General features: G+C 46.7%; 1 protein-coding gene across 2 annotated transcripts in view; it reads right to left on the bottom strand.

The window, feature by feature from the left end:
- Positions 1–19,953, bottom strand: part of CHN1 (chimerin 1) — a 247,834-nt gene extending 227,881 nt beyond the window's left edge. The window contains exons 1-2 of one of the 2 annotated variants that reach the window (XM_063933410.1): positions 19,684–19,953; positions 19,341–19,428 (exon numbers count right to left, since the gene is read on the bottom strand). In XM_063933410.1, coding sequence (XP_063789480.1) covers positions 19,341–19,365 — 25 coding nt within the window. In that variant the 5' untranslated portion in view covers positions 19,366–19,428; positions 19,684–19,953. The remainder of the gene's footprint in view (positions 1–19,340; positions 19,429–19,683) is intronic. The other variant, XM_063933411.1, reaches the window with a different exon arrangement.
- Between the last annotated feature and the right edge of the window lie 219 nt (positions 19,954–20,172).

Below are 20,172 nucleotides of genomic sequence, written 5' to 3'. Positions count from 1 at the left end.
TGCACTGTAATCCAGACGCACTTTCCCCGCCACAAACTACAATTCTTATTCCGCTCCATTATGTATCAACTGTTTGGCATGTTGCTGGGTTACCTCAACCGCTCCAGCCCTCCCGTCCCGTTATATTTAAGCTGGGGTAAACAAACTAGGCCGACGGATCGGTTGTCTGGTAGGTCCGCCGATCAATCTGACGATTGGTAAGTGCAAACACATTTACTGAGTGTTGGCCAGATGTGTTGCACCAGACATCACAAACTGGGTGGGCAATTACACGTGCCCGACCAGTTGTGCCGTAAGTCACCGCGGCCTCCGCTGCGCATCCGTATACACAGCACAATGCGCCGATGTACAGATATAGCCATGCTCATCTTAGTGCCATGCAGCATGATGCGTGGAGTACCAGGCTGCGACTATTCGCAGCTGGCGAACAGCTGCGAATAGTCGCAGCCTGGCATGCGATGCAACAAGCCATGTTACAGCATGCTGCATTGCAGTAAGTTGAGAATGGCTACATCTGTATCTGCAGATATATCGGCCATCTGCTGCACTGCATGGCCAGAGCGATATATCTGTACGACATCGTTCACAGACATATCAGGGGGGTACACACCTGCCAACGTGCCCAATATATACCGGCAGTTCAATGTAAGGGCCGATATATTGAGCAGTGTGTATCCAGCATTACCCCCTTGTTCCTGCAGCGCTACATGCACATAACACCACATCACAGTGGGAGCTTGGGCGCGTACCGTGTACGATAGATGTAATTTGGGCGAGCCATAGCTGGTTACAATTTTATAACAATAGACTATTTCCCACATTTCTTAGCTTGTTAACTTGTTTGGGGATGTAGATCTTTCCATTCAATTTCATGTCATTGTACATAATTAGCTCTTATTGATGTACAACGCTGAGCAATATGTTCTAAGTTTATAAAGAGGTAATAATAACAATAATAATTATGCCATAGGTATTTATGGGGAAGAGGGACAGTTTTATAGATTATAGCTGTTCATCGCAATTAGACTTTTACTCAAGATGTATTTTCAAAATCTTCAAGATCAGTTATCCTTGAACAATGCTTCTAGGAGATATAGACTCACGGGTGGGAATCTAGACTCATCCCTGATGTTATGTGGCGCAGACAGGGGGAGCGGGTACTAATTACCTGTGCTTGGATTTGCTGTAGGGGCAGTCGGAGGCCTGGGTACCGCCTTCCCCCTCCCGAATATACTCACCTTGATCCGGGAAGAAGGTCCCTACTCCTCTCAGCGGTGCCACCTTCCCAGTGATAACTTTGGAAAGATGCCATCACACAGTAAAATTAAAGACTCTGGCACTGTGCCAGAGTCTTTGGTCTCTAGTACACATGCGCAATCTTCCTGAATATCAATGGGAAAATGGTGTAGGACAAGGATGAGGGACCTGCTTCCCGGATCAAGGTAAGATACGTTTGCACATTCCCCTCGCAGCAATTCATTTTTCGTGATATGTATTTTTTTGTAAGGGGCATGGCCATGCAGTACCCGGGGGGGGGGGGGGGGGGGGGGGGGCTGGGGGAGAGCGGCACTGCCCTCTACAGCCCTGATGCTATGCGGAATTGTTTATTAATGCTGGAAAAATATATGTACCACTTTGATCAATAAGTTTGGCCAAGTTTGACCAAACTAAACCTAGTCATGTACTGGATGATGAAATAACTGTTCTGAACATTATAGCTCATGTCTATCCACTGAACGATAACCGTCCACAGCCTGAAAACAGACGAAGGATTGTCTGTAGCGTTTGGGTGGTCCGATCCTCCTGGCCCCATGAAGATCGCACCTATACATCTTGCAGCATATGGAGGACCTCCAATTACCGGTCTGTCACTCCTGCCCTTGCCCATCCATCGGGTCATCACTAATCAGGTATCCTATGGCTGGCTTAACTATTAGGGTACAAGCAGAGGCGTCACTAGGGTTGGTGTCACCCGGTATGGTAACTCATGGTGTCACCCCCCATGGACCTCCTTCCATATCAAACTAGTTTTAGAGCACTGCCGGGGAGCTTCTGGGGAGTTCAAGGGAAATCACATGCGTTTCATCTTTCTGATGCATGGCCACCTTCAGGTATGCACATTCACAAATCTGTTTCATTACAAAAAAATGCATTTGCAGACTCGCACTTACAGATGTGTCCTCTTACACTTGCTGCGGGAGGCAGATTATCCTGGTGCTGCTGCATCTCAGCATGCCATAGCCTCCCGCAGCTAACAAAGGGCCTAATTCAGACCTGATCGCAACATCAAATTTTTTCTCTTCTGGGCAAAACCATGTGCACTGCAGGTGGGGCAGATGTAACATGTGCAGAGAGAGTTAGATTTGGGTGGGTGTGATCAAACTGAAATCTAAATTGCAGTGTAAAAATAAAGCAGTCAGTATTTACCCTGCACAGAAACAATATAACCCACCCAAATCTAACTCTCTCTGCACATGTTACATCTGCCCCACCTGCAGTGCAGCATGGTTTTGCCCATTAGAGAAAGATTTTGCAATCAGGTCTGAATTAGGCCCAAACTTCATTGATATGCTAATAATCACAGGTGTGTATATATACGTACGCACAGCGGCCTGAACATTACTGCAATAAGTACAGGTATCATGAGCATTACTTCCTCCCAGTGGTGCAAGTATAACAAAAATGTCTTAGCGGTGCTTTGCGTGTGCGCCGTAGGCGCGCATCTAAAAAATGGGCATGGCCAGTGAAAATGGGGCTTGTTGACATGACATGCCCCCATTTCTCGTCACTGTAGGAACATTAATTTACATTCCATATGCACCTTACCTTTAAGGTGGTTTCTCTGAAGAATGGGAAACCTCTGAAGAAATGTACAGTATTCTCCCTGGTCAAACAGCATCTTTAGTCAGTATTCACTATTTATGTAGGAAATCACATGGTCCGTAAGATGCCTGTTTGTGTAGGAATATAACCAAAGTTATCGTCATACAACAGAGGTTCAACCAGATTCATGCCAGCTGTTTCCCCCTCTGTTTCTTAGCTACACCATTATCTTCCCCCTGCATCTCCTAGCTACACCATCATATCCCCCCTGCATCTCTCAGCCACACCGTCTTCTCCCCTCAGATACTCTCAGCCACACCATCATCTCCCCCAGCGTCTCTCAGCTTTCGTTCCCCCACTCCTTCATTCTGTGTCTCTCAGCCTGTGTTCCCCCCTTCCTTCATTCTGTGTCTCTCAGCCTGCGTTCCCCCATTCCTTCATTCTTTGTCTCTCAGCCTGCGTTCTTCCCCTCCTTCATTCTGTGTCTCTCAGCCTGCGTTCCCCCCTTCCTTCATTCTGTGTCTCTCAGCCTGCGTTCCCCCACTCCTTCATTCTGTGTCTCTCAGCCTGCGTTCCCCCACTCCTTCATTCTGTGTCTCTCAGCCTGTGTTTCCCCCTTCTTTCATTCTGTGTCTCTCAGCGTGCGTTCCCCATTCCTTCATTCTGTGTCTCTCAGCCTGTGTTCCCCCACTCCTTCATTCTGTGTCTCTCAGCCTGCGTTCCCCCACTCCTTCATTGTGTCTCTCAGCCTGCGTTCCCCCCTTCCTTCATTCTGTGTCTCTCAGCCTGCGTTCCCCCCTTCCTTCATTCTGTGTCTCTCAGCCTGTGTTCCCCCGCTCCTTCATTCTGTGTCTCTCAGCCTGCGTTCCCCCCTTCCTTTATTCTGTGTCTTCCAGCCTGCGTTCCCCCCTTCCTTCATTCTGTGTCTCTCAGCCTGCGTTCCCCCCATCCTTCATTCTGTGTCTCTCAGCCTGCGTTCCCCCTCCTTCAGTCTGTGCGTCTCAGCCTGCGTTCCTCCCTCCTTCATTCTGTCACACAACCTGCGTCCCCCATCCTTCATTCTGTGTCTCTCAGCCTGCATTCTCTCTCCCCTTCATTATGTCTCTCAGCCTGCATTCTCCCCCCCTTCATTGTGTCTCTCAGCCTACATCCCCCCCTTCATTATGTCTCTCAGCCTGCATTCTCCCCCCCCCCCCCCTTTCATTATGTGTCTCAGCATGCATTTACCCCCCCCCTTCGGTTTCTCAGCCTGCACTCCCCCCCCCCCCCTTCATTATGTCTCTCAGCCTGCACCACCCCACCCCCCCCCCCCCGCCATTATGTCTCTCGGCCTGCACTCCCCCCCCCTTCCATTATGTCTCTCAACCAGCACTCTGCCCCCCCCTTTTCATTATGTCTCTCAGCCTGCATTCTTCACCCCCACCCTTCATTATGTCTCCCAGCCTGCACTCCCCCCCTTCATTACGTCTCTCAGCCAGCATTCCCCCCCCCCCTTCATTGTGTCTCTCAGCCTGCACTCCCCCCCCCCTTCATTACGTCTCTCAGCCTGCACCTGCACTCCCCCCCCCCCCCCCCTTCATTAGGTCTCTCAGCCAGCATTCCCCCCCCCCTTTCATTGTGTCTCTCAGCCTGCACTCTCCCCTCATCTTCATTACCTCTCTCAGCCAGCATTCCCCACCCCACCCCCACCCCTTTCACGATGTCTTTCAGCCTGCAATGCATTCTTCCCCTCATTCTATCTCTCAGCCTGCATTGCCCCCCACTTCTTACCTCTGTGTCTCCCCACTTTACCTACACTCCAGGCGCGAGGGAAAGCAAGGCAGCGTGCAGCAGGAGGAAGCAGCGGCTCTTCCTTCCTGCTGTCAGACTGCGCTCCCAGCATGCAGCGCTGAAGCAGGAAGAGCCGCTGCTTTTGGCTATGCCCGGCCGCGGTGTAGTGCGGGCGGGTGTATAGCCAGTTTTGTAACTGGCTATACAGTTGGCTGGGGTGCGACGTGATTGTGACGCCTGGTGCCCGGGAGGAGGGGGCATGGACGCCGCAGACGTGGCTCCGGTCAGTGGATGGGAGTGCGTGGCTTTATTTGGTGTCACCCCATGGAGGGGTGATACCCGGGTGCGGGCCGCACCCCTCGCGCCCCCCTCATGACGCCACTGGGTACAAGATATCACCTGTGACCTACTGTATTTAGGTTGAAAACCAATGAGATGTATGAAATTCAGCCCTCCAAGTGTGCGGCCAAACTGCTTACAGATCTGACCGCTTTGGCCAGCAAAGAAACAGTGATGAAGCATCTATGAGTTTACAGTTTAGCACAGACATACCCTTATTTAATAAGGAAATGTAAACATTAGCAACCAAATGATGGCTTTGATCATAGTAGAGCAGGTTAAACAAAAAAAAAAAAAAAACCCTAGACTATTTATTAAAGGTTACATTAATATATTAGCAAATATTATAAATAAGCGGCAATCTAGCAAAAACACAGTTCATAGCAGGCGAAAGAAAAACAACGGAAATAATCTGATTTAACACCAGATTATATAACCTCCTATCATCTATTCAGGGCTGCTTATATTTCAGCTGGATCAGCACTTCCCTTCCTGTCAATTCAATACAGCCTTAAAACTTTCACTCACCCTTCCCTTGTTGTGTAACCAGCATGCATAAAAGGAAACACTAAGGATATGGGGAGAAACTAAGCCGCACAGTAGTGAAGAAAACACACACTGACAGAATAAAGTACATGCTACCACAAAATTTAGAAAGACGGTTTTCATAGGTCACTTGAAAAAAAACCAATTATTTTAAGTAGCACAAAAGGCCTTGGAACAACTGGCGCGGCTGATCAGACATTTGAAATCATGGGGGTAATTCCAAGTTGATCGCAGCAGGAATTTTGTTAGCAGTTGGGCAAAACCATGTGCACTGCAGGGGAGGCAGATATAACATGTGCAGAGAGAGTTAGATTTGGGTGTGGTGTGTTCAATCTGCAATCTAATTTGCAGTGTAAAAATAAAGCAGCCAGTATTTACCCTGCACATAAATAAAATAACCCACCCAAATCTAACTCTCTCTGCACATGTTATATCTGCCTCCCCTGCAGTGCACATGGTTTTGCCCAACTGCTAACAAAATTCCTGCTGCGATCAACTTGGAATTACCCCACAAATGTAATATATAAGCATTGGGCTGTATACTATAAATCTAATGCATACATATATACGCTGTGTATTCTATAATCCAAATAAACTATAGATGCTGCTGAGAGAATCTAGGTTGCTCCCATGATTTATTGAGATTAGAGATGAGCAGGTTCGGTTTTACTCGGTTCTCAAAATGGCATCTTATTGCCTCACGGACGTCAAGTGTTTTGGATAGCCAATAGAAAAATTCTGGATAAAACGGAACTGGCGTTAATTCTAGCGTTAAATCCGAACCTGCTCATCTCTAATTGAGATATGACCAAATATGTCTACAATGCCAAAACACAGTAATTAAATATTCTATTGGCACAATGAACAAAAGAAAAATGATGCCAATCCCAGTTTATGGTGTTTACCCAAAATAACACAACCTTGGAAATTCCTGTATTATCTAACTGCAACTTTACTCTGTACTACCTACATTAGGGACCCTATTCAGGATGGATTGCAGATTCTGCTAAAAAAACATAGGCCCTCATTCCGAGTTGTTCGCTCTGTATTTTTCATCGCATCGCAATGAAAATCCGCTTAGTACGCATGCGCAATGTTCGCACTGCGACTGCGCCAAGTAACTTTGCTATGTAGAAAGTAATTTTACTCACGACTTTTTCATCGCTCCGGCGATCGTAATGTGATTGACAGGAAATGGGTGTTACTGGGCGGAAACACGGCGTTTTAGGGGCGTGTGGCTGAAAACGCTACCGTTTCCGGAAAAAACGCAGGAGTGGCCGGAGAAACGGTGGGAGTGCCTGGGCGAACGCTGGGTGTGTTTGTGACGTCAACCAGGAACGACAAGCACTGAACTGATCGCACAGGCAGAGTAAGTCTGAAGCTACTCCAAAACTGCTACGAGGTTTGTGATCGCAATATTGCGATTACTTCGGTCGCACTTTTAAGAAGCTAAGATACACTCCCAGTAGGCGGCGGCTTAGCGTGTGTAACTCCGCTAAATTCGCATTGCGACCGATCAACTCGGAATGAGGGCCATAATCTGAAACTGTTTACGTAGCATGCAGGGGGCCGCCCAGCATGCTAATTGGCGGCCAGCGATGCTATCGCAAAACAATTGCGATCGTAACGCTGAGACAGAAACTAAGGATGAGCCCCTGCAGTCACAGCTAGGTAGCATATGCAGTCGGTAAACCGCCATTTTTATCATCGGAGCGGCTGCATGTGACGTCATGCAGCTGCCCCAAAAACAGTCCAACCATACCTCCCCCATAATGCTCCCCACCCCCCCCAGACAGCCGCTGCTGTCTCTCATTTTATGATCGCATCCTTCAGGGTGCGACCGCAGCACATGCGCAGTGTACTGAAATCGCTACACTGCGTACCAAGCTGAATGAGGTACCCTCCCTATAGCAAGCCCAGAATCTCATTTATCAACTTCTGTACGCAACCAAGAGTCAGACAGCAGCAGCAGCCTGGAGACAAACCTTGCCTTCTCTCCCTCATTAGATGTGTCTGGCATACTTATCATATGGAACACATTTTGGGCCTGATGCGGAGTTGGGAGTAAAGCCAAAAAAAATAAGAATTTACTTACCGATAATTCTATTTCTCATAGTCCGTAGTGGATGCTGGGAACTCCGTAAGGATCATGGGGATTAGCGGCTCCGCAGGAGACTGGGCACAAAAGTAAAGCTTTAGGACTACCTGGTGTGCACTGGCTCCTCCCCCTATGACCCTTCTCCAAGCCTCAGTTAGGATACTGTGCCCGGACGAGCGTACACAATAAGGAAGGATTTTGAATCCCGGGTAAGACTCATACCAGCCACACCAATCACACCGTACAACCTGTGATCTGAACCCAGTTAACAGCATGATAATAGAGGAGCCTCTGAAAAGATGGCTCACAACAATAATAACCCGATTTTTGTAACAATAACTATGTACAAGTATTGCAGACAATCCGCACTTGGGATGGGCGCCCAGCATCCACTACGGACTATGAGAAATAGAATTATCGGTAAGTAAATTCTTATTTTCTCTGACGTCCTAGTGGATGCTGGGAACTCCGTAAGGACCATGGGGATTATACCAAAGCTCCTAAACGGGCGGGAGAGTGCGGATGACTCTGCAGCACCGAATGAGAGAACTCCAGGTCCTCCTCAGCCAGGGTATCAAATTTGTAGAATTTAGCAAACGTGTTTGCCCCTGACCAAGTAGCTGCTCGGCAAAGTTGTAACGCCGAGACCCCTCGGGCAGCCGCCCAAGATGAGCCCACCTTCCTTGTGGAATGGGCTTTTACAGATTTTGGCTGTGGCAGGCCTGCCACAGAATGTGCAAGCTGAATTGTACTACAAATCCAACGAGCAATAGTCTGCTTAGAAGCAGGAGCACCCAGCTTGTTGGGTGCATACAGGATAACAGCGAGTCAGATTTCCTGACTCCAGCCGTCCTGGAAACATATATTTTCAAGGCCCTGACTACGTCCAACAACTTGGAGTCCTCCAAGTCACTAGTAGCCGTAGGTACCAAAATAGGTTGGTTCAGATGAAACACTGAAACCACCTTAGGGAGAAAATGAGGACGAGTCCTCAATTCCGCCCTGTCTGAATGGAAGATCAGATAAGGGCTTTTACAGGATAAAGCCCCCAATTCTGACACGTGCCTGGCCGAGGCAAGGGCCAACAACATGCCCACTTTCCATGTGAGATATTTTAACTCCACAGATTCAAGTGGTTCAAACCAATGTGACTTTAGGAACCCCAAAACTACATTGAGATCCCAAAGTGCCACTGGAGGCACCAAAAGAGGCTGTATATGCAGTACCCCTTTTACAGACGTCTGAACTTCAGGTAGTGAAGCTAGTTCTTTCTGGAAGAAAATTGACAGGGCCGAAATTTGAACCTTAATGGACCCCAATTTTAGGCCCATAGACACTCCCGTTTACAGGAAATGCAGGAATCGACCTAGTTGAAATTCCTCCATCGGGGCCTTACTGGCCTCGCACCACGCAACATATTTTCGCCAAATGCGGTGATAATGCTTTGCGGATACATCCTTCCTGGCTTGACCAGGGTAGGGATGACTTCATCCGGAATGCCTTTTTCCTTCAGGATCCGGCGTTCAACCGCCCTGCCGTCAAACGCAGCCGCGGTAAGTCTTGGAATAGACAGGGTCCTTGCTGGAGCAGGTCCCTTCTTAGAGGTAGAGGCCACGGGTCCTCCGTGAGCATCTCTTGAAGTTCCGGGTACCAAGTCCTTCTTGGCCAATCCGGAGCCACGAGTATAGTTCTTACTTCCCTCCGTCTTATAATTCTCAGTACTTTTTGGTATGAGAGGAAGAGGAGGGAACACATACACTGACTGGTACACCCACGGTGTTACCAGAGCGTCCACAGCTATTGCCCGAGGGTCCCTTGACCTGGCGCAATACCTGTCCAATTTTTTGTTTAGGCGGGACGCCATCATGTCCACCTTTGGTTTTTCCCAATGGTTTACAATCATGTGGAAGACTTCTGGGTGAAGTCCCCACTCTTCCGGGTGGAGGTCGTGCCTGCTGAGGAAGTCTGCTTCCCAGTTGTCCACTCCCGGAATGAACACTGCTGACAGTGCTATCACATGATTTTCCGCCCAGCTAAAAATCCTTGCAGCTTCTGCCATTGCCCTCCTGCTTCTTGTGCCGCCCTGTCTGTTTACGTGGGCGACTGCCGTGATATTGTCCGACTGGATCAGCACCGGCTGACCTTGAAGCAGAGGTCTTGCTTGGCTTAGGGCATTGTAAATGGCCCTTAGCTCCAAAATATTTATGTGAAGTGATGTCTCCAGGCTTGACCACAAGCCCTGGAAAAAATTTTTCCCTGTGTGACTGCTCCCCAGCCTCTCAGGCTGGCATCCGTGGTCACCAGGACCCAGTCCTGAATGCCGAATCTGCGGCCCTCTAGAAGATGAGCCCTCTGCAACCACCACAGGAGAGACACCCTTGTCTTTGGTGACAGGGTTATTCGCTGATGCATCGGAAGATGCGATCCGGACCATTTGTCCAGCAGGTCCCACTGGAAAGTTCTTGCGTGGAATCTGCCGAATGGAATTGCTTCGTAGGAAGCCACCATTTTTCCCAGGACCCTTGTGCACTGATGCACTGACACCTGGCCTGGTTTTAGGAGGTTTCTGACTAGTTCGGATAACTCCCTGGCTTTCTCCTCCGGGAGAAACACCTTTTTCTGGACTGTGTCCAGGATCATCCCTAGGAATAGAAGTCGTGTCGTCGGGATCAGCTGTGATTTTTGGAATATTGAGAATCCAACCGTGCTGGCGCAGCACTATCTGAGATAGTGCTACCCCGACTTCCAACTGTTCCCTGGATCTTGCCCTTATCAGGAGATCGTCCAAGTAAGGGATAACTAAAACTCCCTTCCTTCGAAGGAGTATCATCATTTCGGCCATTACCTTGGTAAAGACCCTGGGTGCCGTGGACAATCCAAACGGCAGCGTCTGAAACTGATAGTGACAGTTCTGTACCACAAACCTGAGGTACCCTTGGTGAAAAGGGTAAATTGGGACATGTAGGTAAGCATCTTTGATGTCCAGAGAGACCATATAGTCCCCTTCTTCCAGGTTTGCAATCACTGCTCTGAGTGACTCCATCTTGAATTTGAACCTTTGTATGTAAGTGTTCAAGGATTTTAAATTTAAAAATGGTCTCACCGAGCCGTCCGGCTTCGGTACCACAAATAGTGTGGAATAGTACCCCTTTCCCTGTTGCAGGAGGGGTACCTTGATTATCACCTGCTGGGAATACAGCCTGTGAATGGCTTGCAATACTGTCTCCCTGTCTGAGGGAGACGTCGGTAAAGCAGACTTTATGAAACGGCGAGGGGGAGACGTCTCGAATTTCTTGAGACGGGCCCCCACCGTGCCTGAGACCGCTTGTAAAGCCCCAGCGTCATGCTGAGGACTTTGCGGAGGCGGGAGAGGGCTTTTGTTCCTGGGAATTGGCTGTTTCCAGTGGCCACCAGGTCTGTTAGACCTACCCCAAATAACTCCTCCCTTTTATAAGGCGATACTTCCATATGCCTTTTGGAATCATCATCACCTGACCACTGTCTTGTCCATAACCCTCTTCTGGCAGAAATGGACAGCGCACTTACTCTTGATGCCAGTCGGCAAATATCCCTCTGTGCATCACGCATATATAGAAATGCATCTTTTAAATGCTCTATAGTTAGTAATATACTGTCCCTATCTAGGGTATCAATATTGTCAGTCAGGGAATCCGACCAAGCCACCCCAGCACTGCACATCCAGGCTGAGGCGATTGCTGGTCGCAGTATCACACCCGTGTGAGTGTATATACATTTTAGGATATTTTACTGCTTTCTGTCAGCAGGTTCCTTAAGGGCGGCCGTATCCGGGGACGGTAGTGCCACCTGTTTAGACAAGCGTGTGAGCGCTTTATTCACCCTAAGGGGTGTTTCCCAACGTGCCCTATCCTCTGGCGGGAAGGGGTATGATGCTAATAACTTTTTCGGAATTAACAGTTTTTATCGGGGAAAACCCACGCATCATCACACACTTCATTTAATTCCTCAGATGCAGGAAAAACTACAGGCAGTTTTTTCTTACCCAACCTAATACCCTTTTTAGTGGTACTGGTATTAACAGAAATGTGTAAAAACATTTTCCATAGCCTCAATCATGTAACGTGTGGCCCTACTGGAAGTCACATTCGTCTCTTAATCGTCGACACTGGAGTCAGTATCCGTGTCGGCGTCTGTATCTGCCATCTGCGGTAACGGGCGTTTTAGAGCCCCAGATGGCTTTTGAGACACCTGGACAGGCACAGGCTGAGTCGCCGGCTGTCTCATGTCATCAATCTTTTGTAAAGAGCTGACACTGTCACATAATTCCTTCCATAAGCTCATCCACTCAGGTGTCGACTCCCTAGGGGGTGACATCTCTGTTACAGGCAATTGCTCCGCCTCCACCTCATTTTCCTCCTCATACATGTCGACACAACGTACCGACACACAGCACACACACAGGGAATGCTCTGATAGAGGACAGGACCCCACTAGCCCTTTGGGGAGACAGAGGGAGAGTATGCCAGCACACACCAGAGCGCTATATATATATATATATATATATATATATATATATATATATATATATATATATATACATATACACAGGGATAACCTTATATAAGTGTTTTTCCCCTTATAGCTGCTGTATTGTTATACTGTGCCTAATTAGTGCCCCCCTCTCTTATTTAACCCCTTTCTGTAGTATAGTAACTGCAGGGGAGAGCCAGGGAGCTTCCCTCCAACGGAGCTGTGAGAGAAAATGGCGCCAGTGTGCTGAGGAGATAGGCTCCGCCCCCTTCTCGGCGGCCTTTTCTCCCGTTTTTCTGTGGAATCTGGCAGGGGTTAAAATTCATCCATATAGCCCTGGGGGCTATATGTGATGTATTTTCGCCAGCCAAGGTGTTTTTATTGCTGCTCAGGGCGCCGCCCCCTAGCGCCCTGCACCCTCAGTGACCGAAGTGTGAAGTGTGCTGAGGAGCAATGGCGCACAGCTGCAGTGCTGTGCGCTACCTTGGTGAAGACAGGATGTCTTCTGCCGCCGATTTTTCCGGACCTCTTCTTGCTTCTGGCTCTGTAAGGGGGCCGGCGGCGCGGCTCTGGGACCGAGCTCCGAGGCTGGGCCTGTGTTCGGTCCCTCTGGAGCTAATGGTGTCCAGTAGCCTAAGAAGCCCAATCCACTCTGCACGCAGGTGAGTTCGCTTCTTCTCCCCTTAGTCCCTCGATGCAGTGAGCCTGTTGCCAGCAGGTCTCACTGAAAATAAAAAACCTAAAACTAAACTTTCACTAAGAAGCTCAGGAGAGCCCCTAGTGTGCACCCTTCTCGGCCGGGCACAAAAATCTAACTGAGGCTTGGAGGAGGGTCATAGGGGGAGGAGCCAGTGCACACCAGGTAGTCCTAAAGCTTTACTTTTGTGCCCAGTCTCCTGCGGAGCCGCTAATCCCCATGGTCCTTACGGAGTTCCCAGCATCCACTAGGACGTCAGAGAAAAGCAAGTAACACTGCACCTGGACAATCTTGCTGCTTTGCATGGGGTACAAATATGGTAGATGCTAAAACCAAGTGGGCTAAAGGACCTCTGACGTCAGGGGGAGGAGCTAGGCCGGCGGGATAGTTATTTCACTATCCACACCACCAACTACTCCCTTTAGTAACCTGGTGGCGAGTGAAGTGAGCCCGTGAGGGTACATTTTGGGTACCCAGTTTGGCTATAGCTCCTCCCCTGGTGACGTCAGAGGTTCTTTCTCCAATTTGGTTTTAGCCATAACCATACAAATACCCCACAAATGCTGGACAACTTTACTGTTGTATAGTAATTAAGATTTGAGTTTGGACACACCCCTCCCAAATCCAAGTGTCTGCCCATTCTAACTCTGCCTCATCAGCAGTGCATCATGGTTTTGCTCAGGTGCAAAGTTATTTCCTCCTTTTTATTTTAAAAGGCCCATACATCAGCAACCACAAAATAAACAATTCACAGATTCTGCGATCCCCCCGCCCACAATTTAAAGATTCTTCACTACAATAATTAGATATTTTTAGTGATTTGCAGATCACATTCAACAAATACAGATCTACAAATCTTGATAGACTCATCATTTTACCAGTAATGGTCTGCAAATCTGCTCATTGGGAATACATATGATTTGCGGGCGGGCAGGAAGCCGGCTGTCCATATCCTAACATCGGCATCCCGCCCACCAGAATGCCGGCAGCGGGGTGAGCGCAAAGAGTCCCTTTGCTCGCCATTCCCACTCTATGAGTGTCGTGGACACCAGCAAGTGGGAATTGTCCTGTTTTGCTGGGATTCCGGCATCGGTATCCTGACCCCCGAGATCCCGACAGCCGGCAAATTGAACGGATCCCGCTGATTGTTACCATACAGTAGCAATCTAAAGTCCCAGTTGATCTGTGAAATTCAACATGCTGGAAATCCTGATTTACCAATTTCAATCACTTTTTGGTCGGAATCTGCCATCTGTGAACCCAGACATTGCAGGGTTTTTTTTTTACACAATGATCTGCAAAATGTCAAATTGCCCCAACTGATTGCTGATGTACAGGGGCCAAGAATCGGTCCTATAAACACACAGCATTATATGCAGCAAAAATGATTGAGCATTTGGGCACCTTGACATAGCTTCACCCAATCCATCGCAATGACTTACTAAACCCACAATGACTCTAAACTCCCTCCACTACTTTATATGCGTCCCCCTCCTTAAACTTCTTCTAACTCCTCTTCAACTGTGAAATTACACGAAGTGCCAGCTGGGTGCCTGGGTGTCTGTCGGAGCTATTCTTGTTGCTCCAATCAGATGCCACAATTGAATGGGACCTTCAGATTTCATTCGGACTCAAAAACAAGGCAGATAGTGATGTGAAGTATTCAATATTCTCCGCACAACGGTGAAACAGTATAAATAATAGTAATAATTACATTGTCTTTGTTCTGAGATTTGAAATAATATTGTTGAATGTAAGATGCTTCTAATGTGCCTACCCCATTCTCTCCCTGTAAATATATGTGGTGTAATATACCAATACTTAATTCCTGTAGGCTACATAACCTGGGACTGTGCTCTTTCCTGCAAATACAAATGGTCTATTCTGTGCTGTAGAATTAATTAACTATAGCTCTTATAAGCTTTGCAGAAAAGATGAAAGAGGTTGTAATAACAGACCACTAAGTCTCTCACTAATTGGCAGATCTACACAAACTAGGCCTGCACACAATTCTTTCTGATCTAGGACCTGCAGAACGCATAGAGTAGCTGGTCTGTAAGGTCTCACTTGTGGAATTGTTCTGACAGCACTTAAACAAAGACTTCATCCAAAACTGAAAAGGTTGTTTTGGTGGACAATGACAAAGAAAAAAAAGAAAGGAAAAAAAAAAAAAACTTACCATACATCCTCATGTCCAGTTTTATTTCACGTGAAATAAAGTTTGAGGGAATTTACAACAGATCAACATGAATGAATGGACTATGGGGGTATTCAATTACTGGTGAAAATGCATTTTTGTGGTAAAAAGACGCAAAATTACAACAATTCGCTGTAATCTCTCCAAATGCCTATTCAACTGTCCGCAAAAAAAAGTTTTTGCTGTAATTTTACAGCAAATTTTAATTTACCAACTCTGAGTAGGCGATAAACTTGGGGAACATCCCTATTTTCAGTTAAAAATGTCGGGATTTGGTTCTGAACCCCTGGGACAACCCCCTGAATGACTACCGTATATACTCGAGTATAAGTAGACCTGAATATAAGCCGAGGCACCTAATTTCACCACAAAAACCTGGGAAAACGTATTGACTCGAGTATAAGCCTAGGGTGGGAAATGCAGCTCTAGCCGTACACAGCCCTCATACTGTCAGATATGCCCCCACAGTGCCAGATATGCCCCCACAGTGCCAGATATGCCCTCATACTGCCAGATATGCCCCCACAGTGCCAGATATGCCCTCATACTACCAGATATGCCCCCACAGTGCCAGATATGCCCCCACAGTGCCAGATATGCCCTCATACTACCAGATATGCCCCCACAGTGCCAGCTATGCGCTCATACTGCCAGATATGCCCCCACAGTGCCAGATATGCCCTCATACTGCCAGATATGCCCCCACAGTGCCAGATATGCCCTCATAGTGCCAGATATGCCCCCCCCCCCTCCCAAGTGCCAAATATGCTCCCCCAGTGCCAGTTACTTACCCTCCGCCGCTCCCGCGCTGTCTTGTGAAGGAGGGACATGGAGGGCACAGCGCGTGCCTCTCCTGTATCCCTCCTGTGTCTCCGGCGGCAGCGGAGTGTGTGTGTTAAATGAAGTGCCGGTTCATGAGCCAATCAGAGCTCACAAACGGGTACTTCATTTAATACACCCGCCGCCGGAGACGCAGGAAGGACACAGGAGAGGCGCGCACAGTGCCCTCCGTGTCCCTCCTTCACAAGACAACGCGGGAACGGCGGAGGGTAAGTAACTGGCACTGGGGGAGCATATTTGGCACTTGGGGGGGGCATATGTGGCACTGACTCGAGTATAAGCCGAGGGGGCTTTTTCAGCACAAAAAAAAAGTGCTGAAAAAGTCGGCTTATACTCGAGTATATACGTTAATTAGGCACTTAGAAGTTTTTAATTATTTTTAATTGGACAATAATAACATGTCATTTTTGGGGTGCAAAAGTGCAAAATTATGGAAATTGGGGTACAAGGTATGGGACAGGTTTATTGGGGTGCTTTATGAGCGGGACAAGTATTTTTAGACTTGCAGATGGGAGTAACCAGTACGTTTCCCCTTTTTTTTTTTAAGTCCCTTAAAATGACCCAAATATATACCCATTTTTATGTACCCCAAGTTAAATTTTAGCACTTATTTTGCTGGGGAAAAAGTGCTTTCTATAGTTTTCTAACATTTAAAAAAAAAATGCATCCAGCAATTTGACCCAATTTAAGCAAGTGACGGCGCAGAGGGGCGAGACAACGCGAAAATTCAGCCGCCATTTTGAATGTGTCGGGCTATAGTACCTCTTACCATTCTCATTCATATTGGGAAAAGAGGTACTTTTTGTTTCAGGTCAATTAAGGATCAATCAGTCCTACCTGTGCCCTGCATGTGAAGGAAAGGATTTTCCAGAAAATTACAATTCCATCTGTTTTACCATTGAGGATTACCATCCTATTAAGGGTGAATGTAATTATTTCATATCATTATGTCCGTCATGTCACACATGGGGTATCATGGTAATTGGTGAGCGCTTTTTTTGTATGTGCACTATTTCTGCCTATATGTACTAGTTCTGTTGATGTGTGGGATACACTTCTATTTTGCACACCTGTAGCTGCCTACCAAGTTTTGTTGCGCATATACACCTATAAACATCTGTTGCACCAATTTAAGTACCATTAATACTTTTATTATAACCAATAATAGACTCTTATACTATTATCCGATGTTAGTTTAGATTTTTTTGGGGGGTCACGGACAGATTTACCCATTTTTCACTTTTGGCATCAATTTTCGCAGCAATCCCGTTTTCGATCATTTGCATATGAATAGGGTGAATTGCGGGAGCGCAGATACCCGCGAAAACTGACTTTTCACCGCAAAAATGGCATTGCGGTAAACTGCTGCGATTTCGGCACTAATTAAATACCTCCCTAAGTAGTAAGGTTAGAAAGACTTAAGAGTAATGAACCAACCGTGCCAAAATGGTTCTGGTTGGATCAATTGAAAGGCATATCCAAGGTAAGTAGGATTTTGCTTTTTTATTTTAATTTTTTAATGGTGTTCTCCTTTAGAAGTAAGTAGATGTAAGTAGGGAGGCCAGTCCCGAGCCTTTTCCTCCCGGGTATTGGGACTGAAAAATTATTAATCCTGGGATTCCCCAGATACCCGAGACCGTGTTGAAGATTTCAAATTAAAATCTTCAATGACTTTGCAATACCACCGGAGGACGTCTCTTTTCATTCGTAGACGAAGCTCCACTTGTTGTTCACTTGCCTCTAATTGGATACTGCGATAATGCCCATCGGTCATTAATCGCGATATCCGGCTGTTTTGATCGGACAAAATTGCATCAGGTTTATAGGATACTGCTCTAATAAGTAAAACAATATATACTGCAGTATACAGTCACAGAAGAAAAAACAAAAACAAATCCTCACGTAATATTTTCCTGTCAGTTACCAACTAACTACTCACACACATAAGGGCATGACATGCATAGATTACTTCAAAACAAACAATATTCAAGTGTTCAATCAACTACTGTAAAATCCTATAACAGACAACTTTTTCTCTGTGCAGTACCATGGAATACACAAACCAGAACAGCTTTCAATCAAAAGGTATAGATGAAAACGGTGTCTTCAAACATTTCAGGGTGTCAGGGTGAGGGTTAGGCTACATGGGTGGGGGAGGTTAGGGTCAAGCTGCAAGGGGGGTGGTTAGTGTTAGGCTGTGAGGGGTGGTTGAGGTTAGTAGTCAGGGATAAGGTTGGGCTGCGGGGGAAGGGGTGGTTAGGGTTAGGCTGGGGGGCTATTGGGGTTGGGTTAAAATACTTACCGGGATCCGTCGGGATTTTGACCTTCGATTGTAAATGTCAGAATTTTGTACCCAACCCATTCCATGTACTAAAAAACCATTTTTCCCCCAAAATTTGTTTTGATGATTATCTGCAACTTAAATACAACAATAATCTTACCTTGCAAAATAACACTACAGTGGTGAAAGAATAACCTAATGTCTGTCTTGTCAAGACTGTAAAAAATGAGACAGCTCTGTTTCTCATCCTCATCACCTGCCAGATACACATTTGCAAGTGAAAAATTGAGCCCGATCATAGGAAGTCGTTATCGGAATATTCAGTATATATTAGAAGCTGTCTAACGCCAAGCAGTGTCCGTTCACGTGACTTTATAACTATCAATGGACAATATCACTGCCCTTTAGTCTAATAAATGTAAGGGACTATTTTATGTATATTTAGAGAGAAAAAAAAACATATTTACTTTTTAAATAGGAAAAAATAAAATAACCTGTTTTTTTTCTAATGTTATATATTCTGCAATCTCAATAAAAATGCATTGGATTGCATTCCACACACAAAAACAACATCACAAGAATATTTTCTCTGGCTGTAAGTCACAAACAATTATCAAATTGCTTTTTAAGTGTTCAACAGGGATGAAAATCCCTCTTTCAAAGCTCTGCACACCAACAAACGCTGCAGACGTTGTTTATAAACACTGGTCAACTGCAAACATAGGGTTAATTCTTCAGCACTTTCATATTGCAGTGAAGTGAACATCTGCCAGTGGGTTGATCTTTAAACTCTAAATGGAATACCATTCATCAGCCAGAAGTCAAAACAGATACAGTTACCTCCTTACCCCTAATAAACTGCACATATCACAAATCAATGATAGATAGATAGATAGATAGATAGATAGATAGATAGATAGATAGATAGATAGATAGATAGATAGAATCTGTAATGCAATAATGTGACTGGTAGTATGCATCCACAGCATAAACTAGTAATGTGCATGAAGTCATTGCTGGGATAGAACAGACATTAGGACAATGCAAGGCAGGATGAGATGTTTACAAGGAAGATAACAGGAGGTTCGGGCTCTGAGGACACATTGAGGAACACACGCCCATAGGCTGTGCCTGGAGAGGAAACAATAGATAAGGATGCACTAAGGACATAAACAGAGTAAAAATAAGAGTGATGATAGAACAGATGAGATAGAAAGTGCAGCATTTGCCATATACTCACCAAATAGCGTCAGAGCCATGGTCATGCTGATTCGTGCCAACTACACCCCGCAGAGCCCGATGCTTCTTGCAGCCTGGACTGGAAATCACTGCAAAGAAGAAAAGTTATAGCGGAGGGTGAGCATCTAATGGCCCAGGTGGAGGATGCCCAGGTGGAAGATGCCCTAGCGAGGAGGGAGGGGTGTGTAGAGATGGGGAGGGTGCAATCTATTATGCAGGGGAAAGGTAGCAGGCGGGAGGGGGGCTCTCTGCCTCACATACAGCAGCCATGGTCTGCATAAAGGAAAAGAGAGGGAACGGAGCACAGGGGGGGCCGGTGACGGGTTGGCACGGAGAGGACTCACTCTGAATGGATGGACCTGGGTGGCAGTCACGCCGCATCCCTTAGGCTCCTGGCCGCCATCTTGCTCCCCCCACATGACCAGCCTCACCTCCTCCTCAGACACAGGCGGCGGGCAGGCTGGCGGCGGCCGGCGTTGTCCTGACAACAGGAAATCCTCACTGCTGCGGCTGCTGCTTCTCGCCCTGTGGCCTGAGCGGTGACGGTCCCCTCAAGGGATAATAATGTCCCACTCCCGCACCTAGATCACACTGCTACTGCTCTACTGCTGCTTGCTCCTTGTGCACTCATGCTGCAGACCTGCGTGGTTGCAATTTTGTAATTTATATATATATATATATATATATATATATATATATATATATATATATATATATATATTGCACTGTCACCTATACACTGGTCCAGGCAACATACAGCCTTGCTGTGCTACTTATCATGTCACATCATTACACAGAGTGAGGATTTAGAACAGACTTTAACATTAATATAA

This window comes from Pseudophryne corroboree, chromosome 7, assembly GCF_028390025.1.
Source record: "Pseudophryne corroboree isolate aPseCor3 chromosome 7, aPseCor3.hap2, whole genome shotgun sequence".
NCBI classification, from domain to species: domain Eukaryota; kingdom Metazoa; phylum Chordata; class Amphibia; order Anura; family Myobatrachidae; genus Pseudophryne; species Pseudophryne corroboree.
The sequence above is the reverse complement of the archived record's forward strand: the minus strand, read 5'-3'. Positions and strand labels throughout refer to the sequence as shown.